At 40.1% G+C, this 26,105-nt stretch overlaps 1 protein-coding gene across 1 annotated transcript; it reads right to left on the bottom strand.

Moving 5' to 3' along the window:
• Positions 1-1,473: 1,473 nt before the first annotated feature.
• sacs2 (sacsin molecular chaperone 2) lies at positions 1,474-25,784 on the bottom strand (the record flags this gene model as incomplete). The annotated part of the gene is made up of 7 exons (XM_079230595.1): positions 1,474-12,464; positions 12,571-12,659; positions 12,964-14,392; positions 14,509-14,655; positions 15,707-15,818; positions 24,550-24,637; positions 25,723-25,784. 7 exons carry the CDS (start codon positions 25,782-25,784, stop codon positions 1,474-1,476), a joined length of 12,918 nt encoding a protein of 4,305 aa, XP_079086721.1.
• Between the last annotated feature and the right edge of the window lie 321 nt (positions 25,785-26,105).

Here is a 26,105-nt window from a genome sequence, read left to right as displayed (position 1 = left end):
TGCTTTTAACTTGAAATGTTCGTCTTCACTGAACATTCAGGTGTTTTATCAAAAAAGGATTTTCAAAGTTAGGTTTTTAAAATGCATTAATCTAAGATCGTAGTGAACACATTTCAGTTGAAAAGAAAACAACTGAAAAACTAGCCAATGAGACGGTAGCGTCTCATTATCATTATCAAAAATAAATAAAATCTTCTGCATGGGTTTACCATGGGTGCTTTACAGCTCAATATGAACATATTACCTCCTCATACAGAGCGTTTATGATTTGTGGTGCAACAGCAAAGCAACTTTTACAGATTCTATATTACTTTGATATATATTCATTACATATAGTCACTACAGCATACTGATTTCATACTATAGCTTACTATTGACAGCACTTCATATTGTAAATATCTCCTTGTAACAGGTTGACTGCAACCCACCTACCAACTCACCTACCCAGTAAAGAAAAAAAACACACAAGCAATGGATTTTACTTTTTATTCAGAGTGTTAATAGAAAAGGACGAGGAAGTGAACTCAGTTATAGTGATACAATTTCCATCCCTGGCCATAGTATTTTGTAACATAAAAAACAGGAACTGATGTTTACATAAGTATGATGATAGAGTGAGTACTTATAAATGATAACAAACCTTAATATTCAATTGAACTTATTTATTCATAAAGACGACACAATCATTTCTGGATGTGCCATGAAGCCAGCTGGTTCATTTTCAACTACAGTTCTTTGGATGTTTTGATACCAATAAGGAACAAAGTGATACAGAGATGATATTGGTCCTGAGTGAGTAGTGAAAAGTATAACCTTGCAGAAAAATAAACTGCCATATTTCCATTCTCATAACAATATTGTACATTGACTATATTTGTCCTCAATGAGTAGTTATAATTGATAACATTGAAGAAAAAAAACAACTAATTTTTTCATAACAAATTTGCACAGTGAATACATGTATCTTCAATAAGTAGTTATAAAAGACAACATCGCAAAAAGACTCATATTTTCAGTGTCATAACATTTTTGTCCAGTGAGTACATTAATTCTAAGTGAGCAATACAAATGATAACATTGCAAAAAATAAACTGCCAAATTACCACTTAATAAGGTCATAAACTGATTATATATATTGGTACTCAATGCGTAGTTATGAATGATAACATTGCAAAACAAAAAATGTTCATATTTTCATTTTCAGGACAAAGTTGCACAATGGTTATATTGGTCCTCTGAGGGTGGTTATAACTGATAATATTGCAAAAATAATCCTTTTCATTTTCATAACAAATTCACATAGTGATATATAAACTGGTCTTCAGTAAAGACTCAAAAAGATATCTTCCATTTCAGAATGTTTACAACATAAGTATGTCTGTGATGCCATTATTTTGTTTCTAGTAATGTTTCAATATCACGATATGGCTCGCAGCATTTGCACAACATGACATGTCTGTTTGTCTCCAATCTCTAATTCACATATGCCTCTACTTTACTGAGAAGCTCCGATGCTTTGTTCAGCGCGACCATTTCATTCTCTGATTTAAACTGATCATTTGGAATGCGGGGAAATTGATGATAGTTTGGATACTGAGTCTTTTTGGCATCCACTCCCAGAGTTTTCAGAGTCTCGACAATCTCAGGCAGAACTCTCAGTCGGAGGTTGTAGAGTGAAACCTGCGCAGCAAGGGCTGAAATGGAGCTGCTGGCAGGATGTTGACCATCTCGTTTATACTGTGCAGCTATGAGAGACTTTTCCACCGCTTGGTGGATTTTGAACAGACACCACTCTGTGCTCGCCCCACCAACGTCTTTGTAAGCTGCGTTGAGATCACAGCGAGCTTGTCGACACCAGCGCTGGGCCTCCTCTTTGTTTGGACTCGGGACATTTTCATTGTGGGTCCAAAAGTTGTAGGAATGGTTGGCTCTGGAGAATCTCTCTCGGCCACGTCTGTGATGCCCGGCCTCCTGATTCCATTGCGAATAGAAGTCGCTAAAATCTGAGTTTCTGCTCGAGTGGTAAGAGCCTCCAGTGTTGCCTTTGCCTTTCCCTTTGCCTCTGCTGAGCTCATCGATTTGATTCTGTAAGTACTTGAATGCCTCAGTGGCGAGGTGTTGGCAGTCAGGATTTTTGTCAGGATGCCATCTAAGGTACAGTCGTTTGATGGTTTTATGCCTCTCCTCCTCAGGAAGCATCCAGATATCTGTCAGACATTTGTCAATTTCTCTTTTGGTTTCGTCAATAGTTGCTGGTGAGGACCTTGTAGATGAGGAACTTGTAGCTGAGGAACTTGTAGCTGATGGTTGGGAAGAATGGGGCACAGCTCCTGCTAGTGGCACCAGCTCCATGCAAGAAGCTTCAGCAGATGTGCAAGTCCTCCCTCCACGTTCTGCTTTCTTTTGTCGTTTAAACTGATACAGGTCAAGACAACTGACTTCAATTGGCTCAACTTCTCCAACTTCTATTTTGTATCTTTGTGAATATGGTCCAGAGTGACCGGGCAGTTCTTCAACAACAACTGCATAAATGTACTTGTCGTTAATGTTGTAGCCAACATATTCCCCCTCTTCAAAGTTATTGAGGATGCTCATGTCTAAGGAATCATGCCATTCCTCAGGAATTTCTGATCCAGGGGCTGGTGGATTGAGGACACTTTCAGTTTCAGCACTGTCATGGATCCCATTTTCAGACAGACATTTCAGAACCTCTGAAAAACTGTTACACACGATAAGTTGTGGGAGGACTAGGGATTGATTTCTTTCCATTATGTTATCTAAAAGAGCATTCATCTTTTTTGTCAATGCCATACTGATGTCACTTATCACCTTGGGGTCTATGGCATCGTTGTGTTTCAAGTAAAAGAGGCAACTTTGTTGCCCTTGTTTGACAAAAACATTGGTTTCAGTGGCAGTTTTGTTTAGTGGCTGTTGATTCACCCAAAGCATTGTTTGGAGACTTTTGCAGCAAACAATCTGAATACTGCCAAAAATATTCTTGCACATCTCAGTAGCAGCCTCTTGTGTTATTTCTCCCTTCGACTGATGTCTGATCAGACAAATTAGTCCATGTCTAAAGGCTCTTGAGGACAGACGTTTGTCAAACCATCCACTAAATTCACAGTCAGATTCAAGCTCACAACGCTGCATGTGTGAGTCCACTACTTTCTCCTCAGTGATCTGAGACAACATTTTAGGCTTGAAATTCTGAGGCAGCAATTGCAGCAATTGATGATGCTTATATATGTCACTGCCCAAATGACATTCACTGACTTTCTCGAGCAACAAGAACTTATTCTCCAGCGCTTCTTCTAACCTTTTGACCTCAAAAACTGTGTCATTGTAGTAGATTGTGCATGATGAATATAATTTACCATCTACTGCAGGAAGATACAAAGTCTTTACATCGTCAAGGGACTGTTTTTTTTCAGATTTTAATAACGTGAAAAACTGCTGAACCGCACGTTTCACGGTTTTCTGTTGGTTTGGGTGGAGTTGTGGCTTATCACAGGAATCAGCATAAACTGCTGCCAGAACATGACAATAGTGAGCTGCAGTAGGTCTGTCCTTCACACCAATTTTCTTGAAGAAGTCTTTGAACATGACATCATGCTTAGAAATGTTGTACAAATACTGTCTGAACTCGCAGTCATGAGGGAGGGAAAAAAACGCATAATCAGTCCTCACAAGTTCTTTGTCTTTTTCAACCAACACAACTGGAAGACCAGCCATTGGTTGTCCTTCAAACTCGTTTGCTTGCAGGTAGGCATACGCACTTCGAAACACTTTAGCACGGGTTTGGATCAACTGGTCAGTTTTACATGGCGACTGACAGATGTTTCTCATGTTCGTGGTAACACAGTGTGAAGGTGGTTGTTCAAGTGCCCCTGCATTTTTCAACATTGTCAGGAGCTTCGGTGACTTATAAACCGGTAGATGTATAATTGGCATTGAAGACCAAATCAATTCTGAATGCTTAGGGTCGCTATCAATCAAAGACCCTCTTATTCCAACAGTTCTCCCAGAAGCAAATGGTCGGTGATAGTTGCACAGTTCTTTTTTAATTTCCACAGGGAAAATGAACTTGATGCCAGCTATGCTCTCCAGCAACTTTTCCTTTTTGTCTTTGTCGTCACTCATTCTATTCAAGGCTGCTTTGAAAATTAGTGATGATTTCTCTTTCAACTCTTTAAGTTGACCATTGTCTTTTGCCTCTGATTCTAGCTGTTGTGCAAAATTCATGATGTCATCTTTTGACACAACATGGTTCATTCCAAGGTCTCTGAGTAAGTCTTTTGCTCTGTCTTGTAGATTTCCTTCACACAGCTCAGTCCAAAATGTCTTGGGCACAAATCTCTCTTGGGGCAACATTTTCTTGTATAGCTCGACACTCTCATCAAAGTAGTATGATGCTGTCTCCAATCTGCCTTGAGAATTGCGAATCAATCTCACTGTCTTCATTGAGGAGATGATTGTGTCCTTATGCTCAAAGTAACCGAATTGCGGTGACAGCAACAGTTGGAGGCAGTGAAGCATCTGCTTCTCTGTGAGTGTGTGTACAATGGGCAAAATGAACTTCATGAAATAGTCCAAATCAGTCAGGGTTTTGATGTTTAATATTTGTGACAGACCCTTGTTCTCTAGATTATTTTGGAGAAAAATGTTGTTGCTTTCGGACAGCAAGAACAAATCTGTAAATGCATTTGAATACATTCTGTCGAGGATAAATACCTCTTCAGGCCCATCAATCCTCACTCTGGTACCATGGATTGTTTCAAATAAGGGCAATGATTTGAGGTTTCTCTGATACTCTTGTTTGTCTTCGGACTTGGATACTCCAGACTGCAGGAAACGCTGTAGCTCAATCATCTCGTCAATAGAAAGCTTGGAAAACTCCGAGTGGTTTATTTTGACGACCTGGTGCAACACAGAGCTTTTATCATTCACATCCATAAGTTCTGAGGATAGAAGTGAAATATCATTTCGGTCAACATGTATCTTTGTGAAGAATACACTGTCAAGCTTCATAAAACCAAGTTTAAAGAGGACGCTTGATATGTCTTTTTCTGAAGCAAACTGAATCACACTTGGCATGTCTTTCATTGTTTGCAGGAAGAGCTTGTTGCTTAACCTTGGACACACAACAGGTAAAATGCAGCAGTCATTGAAGAGTTTCCTCACATCACTTAATGTCAGGCTTTGTTTATCACCGCTAGATGTTGCAGGTTTAATTTTACTCATTAAGAACCTCCAAAGTGATTGTAACCACTTCAATGTTGTCTCGTTTGGGACGTGAAGACCACTGTGTTGATCAACTTCACACTTCTGGAGAAGCTGCTGAATTAACGGCTTCAGATATTCTGCTGCACAAGGAACCGTCAAACTTTGGACAAGGCTGTAACTTTGTAGAGCTAGCATGTGAGGCTCGTTGGTTTTATAATCTGCAAATTGGGCCTTGTAGCCAATGAACAGATCTTCATATCTTGACATCAGCGTGGGAGATTTAGAGTTAAACACTCTTAACACTTTATCTCTCGTGAGAAGAAGTGGAAGCCCATTGAGTGAACTGGAGTTGTCCTTGGTGATCCCAACGTTTACATCATTTAAGCAGAAACTCAAGAGCTTTGAAAATCTCATTTCATCTCTGATCAGAGTAGCAGTTATGGGCAATGGTAATTGCTCATCTGTTTGGGTTGGGTCATTGAGGGGTTTTTCTCTCAGGAAAGTCTGGACAGTTGAAGGCTTCACATCTTTCAATTTAATGTCAGCGGATCGGAAACTTTTCCAAACTTTTTGCATGGAAGATGGAACCAAAGTCATTCCAAGATTTTCCAAAATGAGATGGATCTCGTCATGTGTTGTCAAGTGTGTCAGGTAAGGTGCCTTAGTTGTTTCAGTTTCCCTGACGTTACACCAGTCGAAAGAGTACTGCAAAAATTCTTGGCCTGCAATTTTTTGTGTGGAGCTCCTCATCACTGGAATCACATTCAGGCCTCTTTCTTTGATTGATCTGTATACCTCATGGATCATTTCGTGCCAATCTTGGACAACCTCTTTGGACGCAGTTGGCCAAAAACATACAAAGTCCTTTATATGTTCATAAAGGACTTTTTTCTTTTTTGCAATGCCACAACTGATATAATGAAGGAGATCTGCATACAGTGGAGCAATGACATTCTGTTTCAAAGATTCATTCCAGTTAGATTTACGACTTTGCCCATCTTCTTTCCAAAGGTTTTTCCTGGCCGAATCTACCTCAAAGTTTGCATTGACATGCACTGGCAGTCCAGTTTTCCCTGGCAAAGGAAGTGAACAAAAGGCTTGTCCATGAAAATCCATTGGGCTGGATAGTGTTGGATCTGAACTCTTGCCAATCTTCGGGCTCACACATGCTGCTACGGCTACTTGGGGAAGTTTGTCTGATAGTGTTAGCTCTCCATCACCATTGTTTTTAAATGAGCCAAACTGTTCCGCAATGATCCATCTAGTTTGTCTTTCCTTGGAGGTTGAAATCAAGGTTCCATAAATAGCCTTGTCTGCCGTTGTTGCTTTGTCAGATTGCAGCGCATTTTGTTGAAGTTTTGCAAAAGCATCTTTTATTTCTCTGCATTTCTTTGGTACACTTTTTTCAACCACAAAGATGGTTTCGGGTTTCCCTGAATGGTCATTGATTTCATGGACTTGTATTTTGCAGATGTTTTTCAGAAACATAATTAGTCCTTCAGGATCTTCAGAGAGTGCAGCGCATAGTTCTTCCATATCCTGGTCAGTTACTCCCTGCTGGGATATTTTAGAGCTGTTTGCCATGGTACCCATCCTTAGAGGTAATCTGAACATGGTGCCTTCTTTGAGAGGAAATAGGTCTGGAAGAAAAGATTTGTAGACATCCATGTACATGTTTTTGAAGGTGTCAGCTAGTGTATAGCCAGTGCCGGCTAGTGGTTTGTCCGAATAACTTTCAATGTATTTTTGATTGGGATCAGAAATGCAAAGTATGTCATCTCCAGTGAGGATTGAGGGGCAGTCAGTCAGATGGTAAACAGAGTTGAATCCTACTCCGTATTTTCCTATCTTCCCTGGAGAGTTGTGCTTTCCTCCTTCTCCCAGCTGTTGAATGCCAGCCAGGTCAGTATCAGAAAATACTTTGTTGTTGAACACACACAGTGCTGGACCCTGCAGCTGGTTCCATTTTTTCCCAAATGTTTTTTCTTTGCCATGCTGTCGTTTGTCCCAAACAAAGTGAATTTCTGTTGCCTCTGCATCGTCAGCATTTTGAATGAGCTCTTTAAGGATATCCTTCTTTGCTGGGTAGGCTGAGATTATATTTTTAATTCGAACAGTTAGTGGTTCCTGCTGTTCAAACTGAAAAGCAAATGGTGAAATGTTCTCAACTTCGTAGTTTTTGAGGGTATGATGCCTGGTAGTTTTGATTCCAAAGTAGCGTGCCATAACTCGGGGGATATCCTCGTGGCATAATGAGACACCTGAATCGACTGGCATCCATGGGCTGTCATTGTAAAACATCTCACTCGCAGGTTGTAAGACAGCATGTTTGTTGGGTAGGAGATAATCAATGGTTGTTTCCTCGTTTGCCTCAAATATCCCATCTTTGAGAATTCTGAGGCAAATTGTGAAATCACTCTTTGGCAGGGTCTTGTTGCCATGTTGAGAGTGCAGTTCCTGGAGCACATTTTGAAACTGACTCGCTGTAAAACATTTTTCAACACCTACACTTTCCCAGAGCCTCCTAAAACTATTGAAGGCAGTTGGAAGAACATAGAGATAGGGTTTTGCTTCAAATTGCCCATTTTCAGCGACACAATTCACATTTACAAATGTACTGCCAACAAGAATGAATGGGAATGAATGTGCCCTCTGGGAAATGAAAGTGGAATCATCAGAATCACTGAGCAACTGATCCAGGAACTTATAGCATTCAGATGCTATTTTGTGAAGCATGGATGGGTCAATGGATTCAGATTGCTCACATGCTTCTTGCAGCTGCTGAAGCACTTCCTCGGGCCCTGGGCTGTCATGAACTCCCAACATTTGCAGGACTGGATCAGCATTGTGTATTTTCAGATTGGTATGATCAAGCACATGGTGTGTCATGTTAACAAGGTGGGAGCATTTGCCAATAAAAATATCAGAGGGTTTTTGAAATGCTACATTTCCTTTCATTTTTGTGTCACCGGGGGAAAATGCTGGGAGAAATTCAGTCATCCTCAGTGTTTCCCAGTGGGGGGAGTCTTTGTCATTTGTGTGACTCTTCATAAGTTCAAGAAGGCAATTCAAATGACCATATGCCTTCTTTTTGTCTGTGCTCCAGGTTTTGGGGATTGTGCCTGCTTTCTGTGTGATGTCTTCCAGTGGGAGATAATGATTTGCCATTCCAAGTTCCAACAAGCGTTGAATCCTTTTGGGGGAGCAAAAGTCATTTTTGGTACCACTAAGCAAGCGTCCCTCTTCTGTTTCAAAAAGACAGGCCACTTTCCCTGACGGATTCACAAGTTTCCCGATATGCTGGAGCGGTCCACTTGTTGTGGGGATGCATGGATAGTTGACCAGTAGTTTGTCAATTTCTGTGTTATTCAGGTCAATAGCATGCAGCACAAGAGTATCTCTACTCTTAGGATCCATGGTACCAAGGTTTTTAAACACTACTTCTTGGTAAAACGTGTCCCAGTTCCATGTTCTCTTCTGTATAACAGTTTCGAGGCCGGACTGTTTGAAGCCATTTCTCAACCACAGTGGAAGAGGAATAACATGGTTGGGTGCTTTTGCATGTTTCTTGCATACCTGCACTGCAAGTGCACTTATGTCCTTATCTGCTTCAATGTTCTCATGTAGAAATATGGCACTGTTAATTGAGCACCAATGTTCTCCATCACTGAATAGCTCTGGGCCACTGGAGTGCTGAGCAATGGTGGAGTACAATGCATCAACCAAAGGCTTGAAAATTTCACTCACTTTCTCTCTATCAGGCCAAAATGTGTGATAGCAGTAAGATTCTAGTTGCTTGTTTTCAGACATTTTCTTCAGTGCTGAAAGTGCAGTAACATATGCCGTCACTACTGGATCCTGGAGAAGGGCTTTGTTCCAGTCATGTTTCACCCCACTCTCCCAAAGACCTTTTCGGTTACATGTCACAGCAAATGTTCCATTTACATTGACTGGAAGACCTGTGTGAATCGAAAGAGGAAGGAAGCAAAATGCCTGTCCAACAAGATCTGTTTGAAATGAGGCCAGTTTCCCAGTGTCTGGATCATTTTGCAAAGGCACAGCAATCCCCCCAATGGGCAAAGAAAACCTGGCTTGCTTGTTTTCTTGAAGGGCCATTTGCAAAGACTGACCTGTCCCAAAGCAGTTGTACAGGAGCCAGGACTGGACTTCAGTTACACCAGATTGCTCACTGGTTATTTGGACAATGTTGACTGTGCCGCAGTCAATGAGCTCTTTGCATTTTCCATCAAGTTTAATCAATGATTTCTCAGCGGTACGTTGCTTTGACATATTGGTTTCATCAGGAATCCTCATTGTACTCACAGTGGTTTTGGAGACAGTGAGGATAGTTTCTATTTCGTCATCTCTTGGAGGGGTTGATGCATTGTTTGAGATCCATTGGAGAGATAATGTATTGATATTCTTCAAAAACAACAGGTGTGTTTTTGAATTGTCTGTAAAGTGCTGTTGAAAAGTGATGATATTGTGTTTGTGATACACCTTTGAACTTATTTCTGATTTTGAAGCCTCTTCTTCAGTTCGGAAAGGTAGTCTGATCAGAGTGCCCGGATAGGGCTCAGGGGGACTTTGTCTGCTGAAGTTACAATCAAAAATGCGTTCATATGGTCCAAACTGACCAGGAAAGCAATGAAAAAGTCTTTTCTGAGAGAGATCCAGCTTGATTCCAGGATTTGTATTCAATTTGATGTGCTTCTTGAGATGTGTCACATTTGGATCAAGTATGAGAAGACTGTTGCCACTGAGGATAGAAGGAACATCTGTCACATGATACACAGTATTGAATCCAAGTCCAAACTTTCCAATTTTCTCCACCTTGTTTTCCTTCGAGGCAGAACCAACTCTGACAATATTTTTCCAATCCTCAGCTGTGAACTGCTCATTATTAAATGTCCAAAGGCAAGGTCCTTGACAAAGAGCCATGTCAGGGTCAATGAGACTTTCAGGGCTATCTTTGTGTACTCGGAAATCCACCAGGAATTTGCAGGTGTCTGCTCCAGCATCCTCTGCATTTTGGATGAGCTCTTTGAAGATGTCATTTTCTTCGTCATACTCTTTAAGAATGTTTTTTATCCTCATTGTTATCGGTTCAGATTGTCCACACTGTTCTATTCCCACCAACTCTGGATCAAGGATGTGGGTACTGAGAAATCTGATGTTAAACCATTCAGCAGCTGCTTTTGGAATTTCTTCATGTACAACATAAATTTCCTCCTGGCTGTACTTAAGCTCTTTCAATCCATTTTTGCTGACATCACAAAAGACTGCGGTTGACAATGGTTTTAGGGTATGTTGTTCACCCTCTATGAGGACTGGCACTGGGATGTCAACCTGAACTGTCTTCTTCTCTCTCCACAGCCAGTTAAGAATTTCGATTGACACTTTTACCTCAGAGGAATTTGCAATTGGCGGTTGCCTTTCTTCAATGGTTTGCTGGATAGAATTAAGAATAGCAACAACTTCTTCATCTGAAAGCAACATTTTCAGGCCAAACTCCCGGAGCAAGATCTTGTAGGGCCGAAATTCATTTGGCACCTTCCCAATGTAAGAGCTCAGATCAAGATTGTGTGGGTAGTCTAGAACCAGATCCTGAAGTGATACAAACTGGTTGTTGCTCCACAGCCAGGGTGTGTCCTTGGTCATCATTGTTGAAAATTCAGAGATGTGGTCTTGCATGTGTTTGTAAATGCTGTGCAACTCCCTTTTGAAGTCCACATTTGTGTCAGGATCAGCCATTTTCTGCGCTTCTGATGTCAAGACTGACAAATTATCCATCACTTTTTCAGGTGGAGGCAGGCGTTTGAGACCAAGTTGGCTGCTCACTCTGTCGCTGAACTTTCCCACGAGAGGCATCACATGCCCAACAATGTCCTCGTACACAGAATGTCTTATTTCATCTGGGCAGAAGAAACAACTTGTCTGCAATTTGTCATTGTTGTGTTTTTTTTTAATACCAGGTTTAGGACGTGGGATCCATTTTAGCATCTTGAGGCAATGAAGCTGCTCACGAGAAAACTTTGAGAGTAGATCATTAGTATCCAACATCTTCAAGAGCACCTGAGCTCGATTGAGAGCTTCAGTTTGAGAATCATCATGAAGTCTGTCAATCAGTGTGGCAGCTTGAAGCAAGTGCTCAGGTGACACATCTACGTCTTTATATAGCAATCCAAGATCCGTTAGGCTTTGAAGCATCTGCGATGTGCTAGTATATAAAGGTGGAGGGAAGAAATCAGACTCAAAAATAACTTTAAAGTTTTCAATTCTTGGATCAAAAAAGCTTGAGGTCTTTCTCAGCTTTCCATTCACTTCAATGAAGCTCAAGTCCTTACACTTCTGTTTCAAGGTCTGATTTTGAGAGAAAAGGATATTACCATGCTGTAAAATCCAAGTCATGACTTTCTCAGTGTCTTCTTTTCTGCAGGCCCCCCTCTCAATACAATCAATGAGGAGATTGGTTGCTTCCGCGGTGTCCAAGAGATTCACTTTGAGCAGCTTTAACAATCTGCGATCAGCCTCAGTTGCACACTGCACAACAGAATCGGGCATAGGGAACTCTGCTGGTATTGTCAGACCAGAAATGAGAAGCACAGCCTGTTTTGATTGAGCTGCAACACGGACACCTTTCATGGTCTGAAACAGTGGCAACTTTGAGAGTAAATCTTTCTCATTGGTTGAGAGAGAATCCATATGAGAATCCAGATGAGAGAGATAATCTTTCAGTTCTTCTTGTGCTTTGTAAGAGGCAGTCTTGAATTCTCTGATGAGATCCTGAGAATTTAAATTCACCAAGACTTTCATGACACTCCTTGGAGATGGGCACAGCACATACGAGTCAAGGTCTTTGTGTGTGAGCCAATCGTTTCCCCTCACCACTGTACCACCAACTTTGTTCACCAACTGAGCGATTTGTTCTGGCAAATTAATCTGCTTGCTTTTCTGAAAAATTAGGGTTGTGTTCTGCTCTAGTCTTGCTAGTGACACAGGCTGACTGTCAGACAGGGGGCTGACTGGTATTAATGGCATTCCAGTGAAACTACTTAACTCTTTGAAGTGAGTGTTGAGAAATTTCCAGAATTCTTGGAGCCAGTCTAAAGGTGGATGATGGCTGCTGCTGACGTCCCAGGTAACGAGCCCCGTCTTCATCTGCTTCCAGTCCTGTGGCAAATACCTCCTTGTATATTCGGCAACATGGGCTGCTTCAATGTTGATGACCTTGAATAAATCTGAAAAATAAAAATAAAAATACAATCATACGTACATGTTTGTATAGTGTGAAAGCCACAGATGTAAATCACTTTCAAATCACTTTTCTATAAAAATGACACCTACTTTTTCTGCCCAGTTCTTTCAGGTGGGCACTGCAGGCTGGATTGAGATCATCTGGGATGAAGAGGTCTTTGCAGCATGGTAGCAAGACTCTGCACAGAGGATACGTTTGTTCATTGTGCTTGTAACAAAACCATTGGCATATAGTATTGGTGTACATTTAGTGACCAAAACAATATGTATTATTTTATAATCTAAACAAAAATAAATTGTAATTGTCAATTAATATACTGAAGCAAGTGTGAGCCAATCACTAATTACTAATGATACTAGCTTAGTATGTAATAGCTTTAGAAGCTTAGTATGTAATCGCTTTAAAATTACAGTTCATTATTATAAACTTCTGTTAATCTATTTAACATCTACTGTAAAGAAAATAAACAATTAAAAACCTACCTTGGAAATTCATTGCTGTCAATTAAAGCAGTGTTCTCCTCTCGGTTTGAGAAAGATCTGAAAGAGCCATCGTTGAGTGGAAGTAGCTGAAGGCCCTCAAGTTCTCTGTATTTTCCATCACTTAAAGCATATTCCAAAAGACAGAGTTTGTCATCTTTAGAGATAGTGTGCACACTAATCCTACGGAGAATGTCCCGTAGGAATGTTGGAGTCACATGTTTTAGGGTGTTGAGGTGTGGATAGGCCTCCTTTATAGCTCTTGCAACACAACCTGGTAAAGTGACAAGATTTTCTCCACATGAAACCAAAGTCCTTTTAATGGCGGCCAATATATCAGGGCTTGTTGGACCATTACAGGGGAACACGGCTTCTGATGGTGTGATGAACTCTTTTTTATCTTTGGCAAGAGAAAGGACAGCTACATTCTGTCTGAATAAGTGATGAAAAACATCCAGAGCAACGGCATGCCATTTATCTTTGTGCTTTAACCGGGCGATATCTGGCCACAGATCGTACACGGAAGAGACAGGCAGAAGAGATTCTTTAGCAAGTTTGATGGCATCTTGAATAATCATGAGGTATGCCTGTGGGAGCACCTCTTTCATCAGCAATTCATTCCACACAGCATGCTCATCATGTTTCTGGTCTTCCTCTTGCCACTTGATGTGTCTTCTGTTGTCTGTGAGACCAAAGCATGCGTTGACATAAACTGGGAGTCCTGTCTTGTTGGGTTCATTGTTTGGGAGAGGAAGAAAGCAGCTCAGTCTACTCTCACTACAGTCTCTCTTCTCACCACAAGGGAATGCCAAGTCAACTTGAGGGAAAAAGCTCAACTTTTTTGCAAGTGAATCAAGATTTTCAACATTGCCTTCCTTCAAGGTACATGTTGTCACAAGCCACTTTGTTTCTTTTTGGTCCTCTGAGTTAAGGGTTATCAATTTGAACCTTGTTGAACCCTCGACGATTGGCTCGTCTTCAGACTCCAGAATGACATCTGTGGGGACTGAGGCCACTTCAAGTCTGGTGTTAACAATGCCATTTACGTCGATATGTTTCAAGGACACAGAGGTCACATTTTTCAAGAATAGAAGGCTCAACTCTGCATCTGCAATGAAGCTATCAAAAAGCTCAACCACCTTGTTAGAGTCATATAGATTATCAGAAATATCTGATGCCTTATTGCGCAAGGGGAACCTGAAAAGTGTCCCGTCAAAGTGCTGATCCTCCATGATGACTTTTGACCATTCTTGTTTGCTCACAAGTGAAACTATATCTTGAAAAGGTTGGAACTGATCATGCATAGTAGTTAGAGCTACTTGGTGTTCTGTATCATCCAAAGACCACAGAAAACCCCCCTTCCTTTCTCCAAATGTTTTTTCTTGGGGGTCCATCATGCCAAGGTGCTCTGAACTGAATATACTTGGCACATCTGTGAATGAAGTAAAACAGATTTTGCCCCATTAATTTCCGATGCATGTTCTTTAAATACGAAAAAACTGAAACTGAGACTATTTGGTACACAACTGTATCTGTACATAGTTTTACCTGTTATGTGGTAAACAGAGTTGAAGCCGATTCCAAACCTCCCGACTTTGTTTGGGTCATTGCGCTTGACACTCCGCCCCGCCATCTGAATTCCATTCCAGTCATCCTCAGTGAACGCTGCATTGTTGTATGCGTAGAGAGCAGGACCTTTGCAAACACAAAATCAAAGAAATTGCTTGGAAGAAATGTGCTGATGTAATAATTTAATGCATTTGTGTGTTCATTCCCTCCAGTCTCTCTGTAGTATGTCTCCCTGGAGAATCAGTGCAAGGCAACAGCTCAGCTCCATGTTTACTTCCTGTCAACTGATGTTATTCGCATAAACTGCGGCAAGTAATTTATAAACAAATGAAGGATCAGTACATCATTGTGACACCATTCTAATTTTGCAAATACCAGTATAAAGGTTCAGATATATGGAGTCATATCAAATTTGGTGATTCCTGACAATTATAGGAAACATTAGCCCTCCTGAATATTATTAACCATCATTAAAAATGTAATGTTTTTTTGTTATTGACAACAAAAAGCTCTACTAAAATCAAATACATATGGAATTCGAAAGGCTGGGCACCGATATGAATTCAGTGACATAATGACCCATTCCCTTCTATAGGTTCATTGCACTGCAGCTGGAAGTAAACTAGGACACATTAAGATTGTTTAGGTCAGCAAATGTGAAATGTTCTAAAACTGATTAATTTGAAGTCGATCCCAGCATGCATTGAGTGAGGTAGATTGGTTTAAACTTCAGCCTATTTAAACCGTTTAAAAAATAAACGGTATAAATCAGTAGACATTAGACAATTTTTGCCAGAAGATCTCAATATTGTAAAGCGTTGACTAAAACAGGAACCCTATACTTTTTTTTAAATATCATAATGTAGTAACCACAGCCCGCTGTAAATGTAGAGAAATGTAAATATATATATATATATATTTCAAGATAAAGAAATATTTTGTGGTGAAACATTACACTTTTCCTATTTGCCAAAACAACCTGGACTATGGGAAGAAAACCACATCACAACAATCACATCCAAACTCCAGGGTTGACATTTGATTACTGGCTCACAATATTTGCTTCCATTTGCTCATTTTATAAATTTTTCCATATACATCCTTTCTTGAAAAATACATCACGACTGTTGTTGATAACCTCCCGAGAGCATGGCTTTCCTCTGAAGATGCTGCATACCTTGGTATTCTCCCAATTCATTGGTCCAAAGGCTCTCAGTTCCATAGCTTCTCTCATCATGGATGAAGACCACTTCTGTGGCTTTAGCATCGTCTGCATTTTGAATCAGCTCCTGTTGGCAGATAACAACAATAACTATTAGAGCTTAGCATACCAAATCTAACACTCAAGGATTACCACGTTCCTCTGCACAACTGCCACTGTGCCAAGCGCCAAATCTGCACAAGAGTATAGTTAGAGCCCCAGCACACCGTTAGTCAAACTAAACAGGGGTTTTCTCTGAAAGTATGTTGCCTAATTAGACCGCGTCTCAGGAATGTGTGGGCATGTACAAACAGCGCTTGATTGACACCTCCCTCACCTATCTGGTGTATGGTTGAACCCGTTTGGGAGGGGAACTCATACCCCTTTATCGCTCTCATTTGTACATAGTACTTGGTGATGTGTCCTTTCCAGCACATCGCCAACCGGCATGTTTTACAACAAATTACCAGTATTATGGGGTAGAAAAATATATTAACCATTTTCTTTCAATTAGCGCCACTGGTATTTTCAAAACCATTTAATTAGAGGTGGTAATCACCAAAGGTCCCGCGATACGATATTACCACGATAATTAAGTCGTGATACGATATTATCACGATACTTAAGTCACAATGCGATATTATCGCGATACTGCGATATTATCGCGATACTGCGATACTATGGCGATACATTGAGTCTTGGAATATATTGAGTATTGCAATATATTGCGATTTAATACCTTTTTTCAACTGCAAATTGTCCCCAAAGGAAAACTTATCCGTAGTGTGATGGAAGATTTTCTCGGCATAACCTTTTCACATATGAAAAGTCTCATATGAAAAGTCACAGTCTAGTCAGTGTCAGGGCCGGAGTGGGGCCAATTTTCAGCCCGGGAATTTCATGCTCAAGACCGGCCCACTTTTTCCATGGTAGTGGAAATTGGATAAATGAAGCAACAGTTCAGCTCTTATTATCCTGTAGGTTTTTTTTTTATTAATACCATGGTCCAACAAATAATGTAAAGGTTAAATACAACAATAATAATCCACTTAAGATGAGAAGTTAACAAAAAATATTCCACGATTCCACAAGGATAGGTTGATAAATTAACAAAAGCAGAAATAAATAAATAAAACATTTGAAACGTATCCCACTCTTCAACAAAGAGGCATATTGAACTAATGTTTACAGTTCAACTCACAGTACAGTATACACTTACATTGTGAATAGCACCAACAGCATCTACAGCATCAGTAACCGCCTAAGCAGTGCACTGGTTTCAGCCTCTGTGTCTATAACTGTGTCGTTGCTTATAGACATGAGGATTTCCTTCTTTGTGCACATTAACATGAACGCCTCCAAGTTGTTCTGCCTCAATGAGCTTCGTAGCATATTCTTCACACATTTTGAGGTTGAGAAGCTTCTCTCACATGCAACCTGTGTGATGGACAAAGTCAACATAAACGTATATGCTAACCTAATGACAGGATAAGCATCTGTGAGGAGGTTGTACTGTGAGAGTATTAAATGGACACAAATGGACACATCTTAACTGCTGCTCCGAAGCTACAAAGAAAAATGAAGAGTCATATTACTGCATACTTCAATATCAATATATATATATATATATATATATAAATATTTGCAAAGTCTATGGATCGCCATATTTTGGGTGATATAAAAAGGCTAATATTTTAATTCAATTTAATGTTTTGCTTGGGAATAGGTTGACAACGCTACAACGATATTAATCAAGGCTACAACGTTAGCCGAATAATTACGTTGCTAATCATTAGGCCTTTGTCTCTCTTTACCAGTTGCCACTTGTGTTTGTCCTCTTGAAAATAAATCGGTAAGCTTGGCACATTTGGCAGCATCCTCCTCCAATGCCTTTCTTTTTTTCATCCTGGCTTCTTCAGCCCCTCCTGCCCTCTTCCTCCCGTCCATCCTCCCTGCCAATCTGAGAAAACTTTTTGGAAAAGACGGGCTACGGACCGAACCAACTCTATTTGGGAGGGGAGAACTTCCTTGCATCCTCCCAAATGCAGTTGGTTGGTTCCATAATGGACCGAACCAACTCTATTTGGGAGGGGTGAACTTCCTCGCATGGTACAACCCATGCAGAGGCTGCGGTGTCAGAATGCGGAACGTGTGTAGCCAACTTAAGAGAAGATGGACTAACATGACAAATGTCAACAAATAAAATTCTCGACCGGCCCAGAAGTGAAGCGGCCCACCGGGAAAACTCCCGGTACTCCCTATGGCCAATCCACCGCTGGTCAGTGTAGGACTAGACAGTGTTTTAAACTAGTCTTAACCATATACTGTCTCTGCAAAGTAAGCATATTTCTCCCAAACACAATGCAATCAGTGCTTATCTATGTTAGCTCCACGGGCCGTCTCCAGACAGAGACACATTAGGCTCGTTCGTTAGAGCAGCGCCTCGCCTGTAATCCAGACGAGAGCAGGCGGTCGCTGCAGGAGGCGTTGTCAAAAAACTGCGATCAAGTGGGACAGTTTTCAGCTGCCTTCAATAGGCTCGTTCGTTAGAGCTGCGCCTCGCCTGGAATCCAGACGAGAGCAGGCGGCCGCAGCAGGAGGCGATGACAATAAACTGCAATCAAGTCGGACAGTTTTCAGCTGCCTTCAAAGTATACACAGGAAGTCACACTTCCTGTTAGTTCCGAACTTTTGTCTACTTGTAGTTTACAGATCACGTTTGGATTTATTCATATATGTTTGTAAATATATATTAATGTAGAAATGTGTGTGTAGCTGCATGCTTTGGTCTTTTTATGTCTGCCTGTGAAATACATTACTAGTAGTTTTGATGTGTGTTGTATAAATACGATTTCCCATCATGCACTGGGCCACGCAGTCGTTGGAAAGCAACTGCGGCGGCTGACTCTGAAATCGACGGCGACTTGATCTCGTGAGAGTATCGTTGACCACGTGTGCATGACGTCAGAGCAAGTCGGGAGCAAGTCGGACACAAATCTCACCGGCATGCATTGCGCGCCGATCGCCGCCGATCGATTCTGCGCAGAACTCGCTCATCTCGAACGAGCCTAATGTATACACAGGAAGTCACAGAAAATATGACTTCCTGTTAGTTCCGAACTTTAGGCTACTTGTAGTTTACAGATCACATTTGGATTTATTCATATGCGTTTGTAAATATATATTTATGTAGAAATGTGTGTGGAGCTGCATCCTTTGTTCTTTATGTCTGCCTGTGAAATACATTACTAATGGTTTTGATGTGTGTTATATAAATACGATTTTGTATTATCAACCACACAAGATATGTTTTCAGATTAAACATGAGACGAATAGTCAACAATCGAGCGTTAAATATTACAACTACACATAAAATAAGGATTTTCTACAACACGTGGTGTACAAGAGACAGTAAGTCCAGGGCCCTATTTCTCGTACCTGGCTTACTGAGTTAGCGGGCTAATTGTCAGGATAAGATGACGTAGGTCAGGCTTTCTCGGTTTCTCGAAGCAAGCTTAGATAAATCACCATAGCAACACATCCAAAAATTTAAACCTGCTCCCGGGCAGGCTTACTGAAATTCACTGGATAAGCTGGCGACTCCCACGGACAAAAAAGGCAGCTCCCTTCCTCATTGATGAAGGAGCGATATTAGTTATATTAGTTTTATAGGGAGAGAGTTCTTTCAGATCGCCAGGATCCATCCTTTACATTATCATGACTTCCTGTACGCGGCGCTATAGATTTTGCCGGCAAGAAATAATTTATTTACGAGAGCTTCTCGAGCCGCGGACATTGATCACCACAGGCGCAGCTGATCGCCGTCTCAGACACAGACTATCAGCCGCTGCATGCCGCTGTTCTTAAGTTTATTTAGCTCTTAAGAAACTTATGGATGTGTTGAAAGCACTCATAATGATATGACATGATGTGTTATTAGTACACCATACATATCATTATTGTAGAACATGATTAAGGTGATCGTGATGAGAATACAGAGAATCACACACAATTTATTTTCACTGCTTCAATTGATTGAATTTCTGATTATGAATAATACATACATACTGATCCGCCCATACACATATATAGTACATGATTCATACGTGCATACAGTACGTATATCCTCATAAGTATATATTTATTCGTAAATATAATCTGATTGATTTGGGTGATGAAGCACTTCAAATTAGCCGATACATTTTCTCAACACTGACACATTTAAATTGTCTGATATATTTGCGACGCTTATGGTTCGCAGCCGGGTCGCTGTTAAAGTTGCGTTCACGGCAACAATGTTGCAAAAACGGTGGAATATTCGCAACGTGTTTGCTGTGAATGACTACGGTATTGACTTCCTCATATGCCTTGATAATCATCTCCTGCTTCTCATTAGAGAAATAAAAAGAGGTTCCTCTGAGTTTATTTGCCATTGTACTGTTAGAACATCGTGGTGTCAGTGCTCCATTATTATCCCTTCTGAAGAGGAGCGGGCGCGCGCATTTATCCAGATGACTGACGTCTGGCTAGAATTAACGAGACCGTTTCAGCGCGGATCAGCCGTGAAGAAACCCAGATAGCCTGATGTCAATCATCTCGCTAATTTAAGCTAGAGATTAGGACATCTGCTTGACTTTGTTTAGCCAGGTACGAGAAATAGGGCCCAGACGTTTGATTTAAACGCGGACGGCGCATTTCTAATTTCTTTCTCCGGTATCTCCATGTTTGTTTTGACCAACCTCCTACCATCACGCTGATCTGGGACCTCTGCTGACCTCACCAGAAAACAACGCAGCACCATCTAGTGGACTGAAAAAGCAATTGATTGTATTATTCTAGGACCAAAATGTTTACAATTGATTAAATACAAAATCGATGCTTGGCTTCCTTGTATCAATACAATATCGCCACGCAAACATTTTTTTCCCCCACCCCTACATTTTATACACCACAGTGTCAAAAGAACCAAATAGTTTGCTTTTACAAGAAAGCTGCCTTCTTGAAAATCCAACCGGCATTATGCCACAAAGCTGATATCTACATTAATAGGAAGCAGCAAGGTTTTTGAAGTTCGTAATACAAAAAAGGCTTTTGTACAGTGGCCATAAACTAAAGTACTGTCACACAAACTGTAATTTAAGAAAAACAAACAGATCTGATGTAGTGTAAAATACAGTGGCGGGCCATCAGGGCCTTCTAAGCCTTCTCTGGTGGCCTAAACAAAGTTATAGTGGGTGCGCCGAACAGCTGATCCACTGAAGGCGCATATACAAAACCTCCGGCCCGCCACTGGTAAAATAAAACTTAACCTTTTGAGCCCTGAGTTCTAGAGGCCTTAGTGAAGTCTGTTCAAGTAGGCGTATGAACCCCAAATGAGTTGTAATACTTGTGTTATTTTATATAATTATTTTCAAATAAACAACACTTTTAAACGCCTAAACAACAACCTACAGAGTTCTAAGACCCCTCTTTGTAAAGATAATGAACTGAAGAATCGAAAAAGCCTTGGGGTGTTACCAACGAGTTTCAGTCCAAAAACTGTGTCGTTCGTTTAAAAAATGTAAAGGTTATAACCTTTATGCCTAAACACCATCGGTTTGTGGCATGCTGGGTATTATTCTTTGCCCACGTAAGCCTGCAGAGTCAGAAATGTGAAGGAGAGTAGGGAGAAAAAAACAGTCCAGCCGCATTTGGATTTTTCCGGTACTAATATACTACACACAAGGATATATCGTGGTTTATTAGACTCCTACAAACTTGTAGGGTTACGAAGAAGTGTCTTTTATTGAAATCCGCTGATCTAGCGAAACGTTACGGCCGCGCGCAAAAGTGACGGCGAGGTTAGGGGTTTTATGTAATTACATAAACTTGACGGTAAGTTTATTTTTTCTGAGCAGACAGAACTTTCCCCACAAGGCTTTACTGTATTTCAGAAATTTAAATGAAGTTAGTCAACGTTGTGGCTCTGGAGATAATGGGCGCCACGGGGCGCAGGACTAAAAAGGTTGGGAGATTGAAGGCAGGAAAACACATTTGCCAATTTGTTGGAATATTTTGTTATTGGAACCAAGCAAATAAAAATATTTTTTTTAGAAAATTGGCAAATAACTCAAAGTGACCCTAATATTAGAGCAATACAAAGCAATACAACACTCCAATACCATCAAGTGCACCTGTCTGTAATGAAGTGGAGCTTCTAATGAGGACAAGACACGTCTGGTATGAACGGAATCACTTTAGTGGTGAACTGCAGTATTACAACTGTTAAAGCGATCGAGAACGCGCTCTTGCACCCGACATGTATATATTTTCCACACGTAACATCAACATTAGTTAGCGTCAACAAGCACGTATCATTGTACTTTCTGCCTTCAAAGTAAAAGTACTTCCTGTTTACATGCTCTTCACAATAAGAGTAAATCATGTAATAAAACAAGTTACAACACTGTGGAAAGGCTTTTCAGCCTGGGCAGTATTGTTCTGACCCCAAGGAGGAACAGGCTGTCGGAAAAAAGATTCCAGAGACTTTTACTCATGCGATACAATCGCTATTTTGAAGAATAGAGAAAAATGATAAACTTTATAGGATATAGTGCACTTTCTGTTTATTTAGGCAAAGATGAAGTGAATTTTCTGTTTATTTAATTGCATTTTCTGTTTCTATTTTTTGGGTTAAGTGCATTTCTGTTTCTATTTTATGGGAAAAAGTGCCATTAATTTTTCTATTTTTCTTAAACCACTACAATGATTCCTATAACAAGCTGGTTTTGTTCTTAGGAGTAGGCCCCCATTTGCTTTAGTGGGGTCTCATGTTTCCAAAAGCCTGTTTTCAATGTGTTATGCTGTTTGACCGACCTGAATGTCCCCACCATACATAGCCTCTTGTATCCTGTTGTTTGTGGATTTTAAAGTTATTTCTTTGGTCAGACAGTGTGAACAGGGTAAATGTTCGTTCAATTTAATGGCTGAATTTTATATGCCATTTTGTTTTACATGTTTACAATATACTATGTGGGCTAAGAGATGCCCTTTATTGAAAATAAAGTGATGAAAGGGTCATGATGTTTGTCCATGTATCTTTGCGGTTAATTTGGACATTTGCTTAAAAAAAGGAAAGTAAAGTAACTAGTAGTGAAGTTACTTTTCAAATGCAGTAACTAGTAAAGTAATTTAGTTACAATTTTCAGAAGTAACTAGTAACTTGTAACTAGTTACTTTTTCTGAGTAACTACCCCAACACTGTCTACCAACAATGAGCTGCTGGCTTCACATATTACAAAAGTACAAAGTACACGGATAAAAAACTAAGTCATTAATAAATACATGGACAAATGCCTGTACTTTCGGGTAAATGGTTACGGTACGCCGTTAACAGGCTACGCTTGCGCTTGCGCATGCGCGATTTGACGCGACGCAGTGAGCTCCGTGAGCTCGTCTTTTCCTGCTGTTGCGTTTCTCAAAATAAAAAAACAGATCTAAGCTCAATATTGAGAATGAATTGAGAGAAGCCGTATCAAATCTACAACCCCGTTGTTAACATATGTGTCGAGGAAAGCAGGTTACTGCAGCCACTAATACTGATACAACCTGATGGCTCACATATCTGCACTCAATCTGTTTTGTTTGGCAAAAAAAATTAAAAGCTTATTGTTTTCCACAATGAGCTATTTAGTAGTAACTAAATATGAGTCATTTTTTGCACAGATAGAACTTACACAAAACATTGTCTGATGGGGCAATCTGATTTACTTGAAAGTGATTGCAATTTTCTTTATTCTGTTATTTATAAAAGCACAGATGAGTCACACAATTATGTTATTTACAGAAAAAGTTTGAGAACCACAGCTTTAAGTGTTTATGTCGGAGTCGCCGCCACCGCCGCCTATTTTGCACTATTACAATACTTATAGGCAAGTAGTTATCATGTCTTCCGCTCCATAAAACGCATGTTAATGCTCAGTACACATATGGTACTTTAATGTATTTGCATTGTATTACAATGTGATCATTTTAAATGGGCATATATGCAGCTGAAACGGGTAGCCTAGTGCATCCCACATTTTTCAACATAACATTTTAAAACATTATAGTCATTATGGCCTTTATAAAAATGATTGTTTTGGGGGGAGGTGGGGTAGTGCACTATAGGCCCGAGACGTGGCTTAAGAGTTTGTCCTTAATGGAAAAAAAACATTCCCCTTACATTACTTTTACTTGTATACTTTTAAGTAGTTTTGAAACCAGTACTTTTACACTTTTACTTAAGTAAAAAGCTTGAGTTGATACTTCAACTTTTACAGAAGTATTTTTAAACCCTAGTATCTATACTTCTACTTGAGTAATGAATGTGAATACTTTTGACACCTCTGGGAATAAAGCCCTTGTGTCAATATTTGTTTGCTATTTTTGTTGAACAGGGACAAGAAGGAATGCATTAATTGCATAAAGATGTTGCTAAACGCTGTGTGGTCCCTGGGGGCCCCTCTGGGTTTATATTATTAAAAACTAATGTCATACATGCATTCATTGAGTGTGACACATCATTTGTTGTTTTATTGGCAGGAAAAAAAGTGCAATTTGAATATTTTCTTTATATATTTCAGAAATCAAATAAAAATTACCTGTTTTCAGGATTCAAAATAAATTCAAACATGATCAACATGTTTAGCAACCATGCTGGTCATACCAAACTAAATAGACTTTGAAAATCCATGTGTATGAGCTAGATCTAAAGACTATTGCTATTTATCAGTTAGAAAATATGTAATGCTAACAAATAAATTACTATAGATCAGTGTTTGACAGAGCATTGTACCCACCTTCAAAATTTGTCCACCATCTGGATATCGACGGAGAATATCCTGCAGGTAGTCAATGAAGGGCGGAGCTGTCGCCCCAAAGGACGTTCTAAAAAAAAAGCGGGAGAATTAGTAGTAGTTAAAACTAAAACCAACACAGAGGAAGTCCTCCTGAAACAATTAAGGAAGGAAGAGATGGGATTTGAGTCAAGTTCAACCAGCATGTACAATTGACTTGTATGTTTAGCCATTAAGTGCTTTACTTACTTCCTTGTTGATCAATACAAATTGATTCAGAGCCATAATGTTAACAAGTATATCGTAGTGGCTTTGCGCTCTTATAGACAAGGAATTAAAACAAGACTCTTGCTCTCCTTAATGTTCACTTATAACAGGACCGACGTGGATTTTGAGTCGTACTGTAGAGTTGGGAAACAGCGAGACAGTAGGCGTAGTTGCAGTCGAGATAGTTTACTCAAACTCCACATCAAATGTACAATACTTGTGCAGTACTATAGCGCCAGCGCACAACCCCCACGCTTCCCGGAAACCAAACCCAACAAACCAACCCCGACCCCGGAGACCCCACCAGCTCTTAAAGGCACAGTAGCCCTTAGGTGAATGTCTCTCACAGTCCGTATGTGGGTCACCACAGTACAGCAGTTTAAAAGTTTAATTAATGTATGGAATACATACAGGTGGGTGCTCCAAGAATACAAACATCTCCTGTATAAGGGATTGTTAGTGGTTAAGAAATGGTCATGTACTGTTATTGTTTATAATCAGTCATGCAAAAAATCTCTCATTTCTACACCAACACACAGCACTTGCCCTCACTTACCATGAGTATAAATATGAGCTTGATTTAACTGCTTTTACAGTGAGTCTCTAGGTCTACTGGTTAATGTGATATTTTTCCATCCGTCTGATACAATAATAATGTTCTGCACAATACAGCAGTGCTTAGATGAAGATGAGGATGAAGAGCCTGAATTTACAGTCCATTTAAACAAGATGCTATTTTCCTTATTGAGGCAATATGAAGCCATATATGCAATCCTAGGGCTGGGGGTTTCTTATCAAATCAGTGTCATCTCAAATGTTGCATCACTGCACTTTGGTCAAAACAGCATGTTCCTCTTGGTGGTTCAGTTTGCACATAAAAACAAGATAAAAACAGAGGTGCCAACTCACTTTTTCTTGGTCTTAGAACTCATCGCTTCAGGCTTGGACGCTGTAAGAGAGTCAGAGTACATGGTATTACATTGCAGAACATTTCCATATGATGGCTGCCCCTGCTGCCACACAGCAGATTTAAATGTCAGGAACACTCTGGCACACCATTTAGTTTATTAAAGTTTACACGTAGCCTAATAATCAATTTATTATTTAGTATTGTTTCATACGCAAAGACTGTTGTCATACACCACACTCATTTAGTATTGTTGGCAGATGTAGTGCACATTGTTGAGTTAACTTCTTAACAGCAACACTTAAGTTTGTTTTTGGATAACTTTGATGACTTGGGTCGTTCTAATTTCTTTGAGTTACCAGGGCTGAGGGTGCAGTTGCTGGAA

Source organism: Taurulus bubalis, assembly GCF_910589615.1.
Source record: "Taurulus bubalis genome assembly, chromosome: 15".
Classification (NCBI taxonomy): domain Eukaryota; kingdom Metazoa; phylum Chordata; class Actinopteri; order Perciformes; family Cottidae; genus Taurulus; species Taurulus bubalis.
This window is presented reverse-complemented; position numbering and strand designations above follow the sequence as displayed.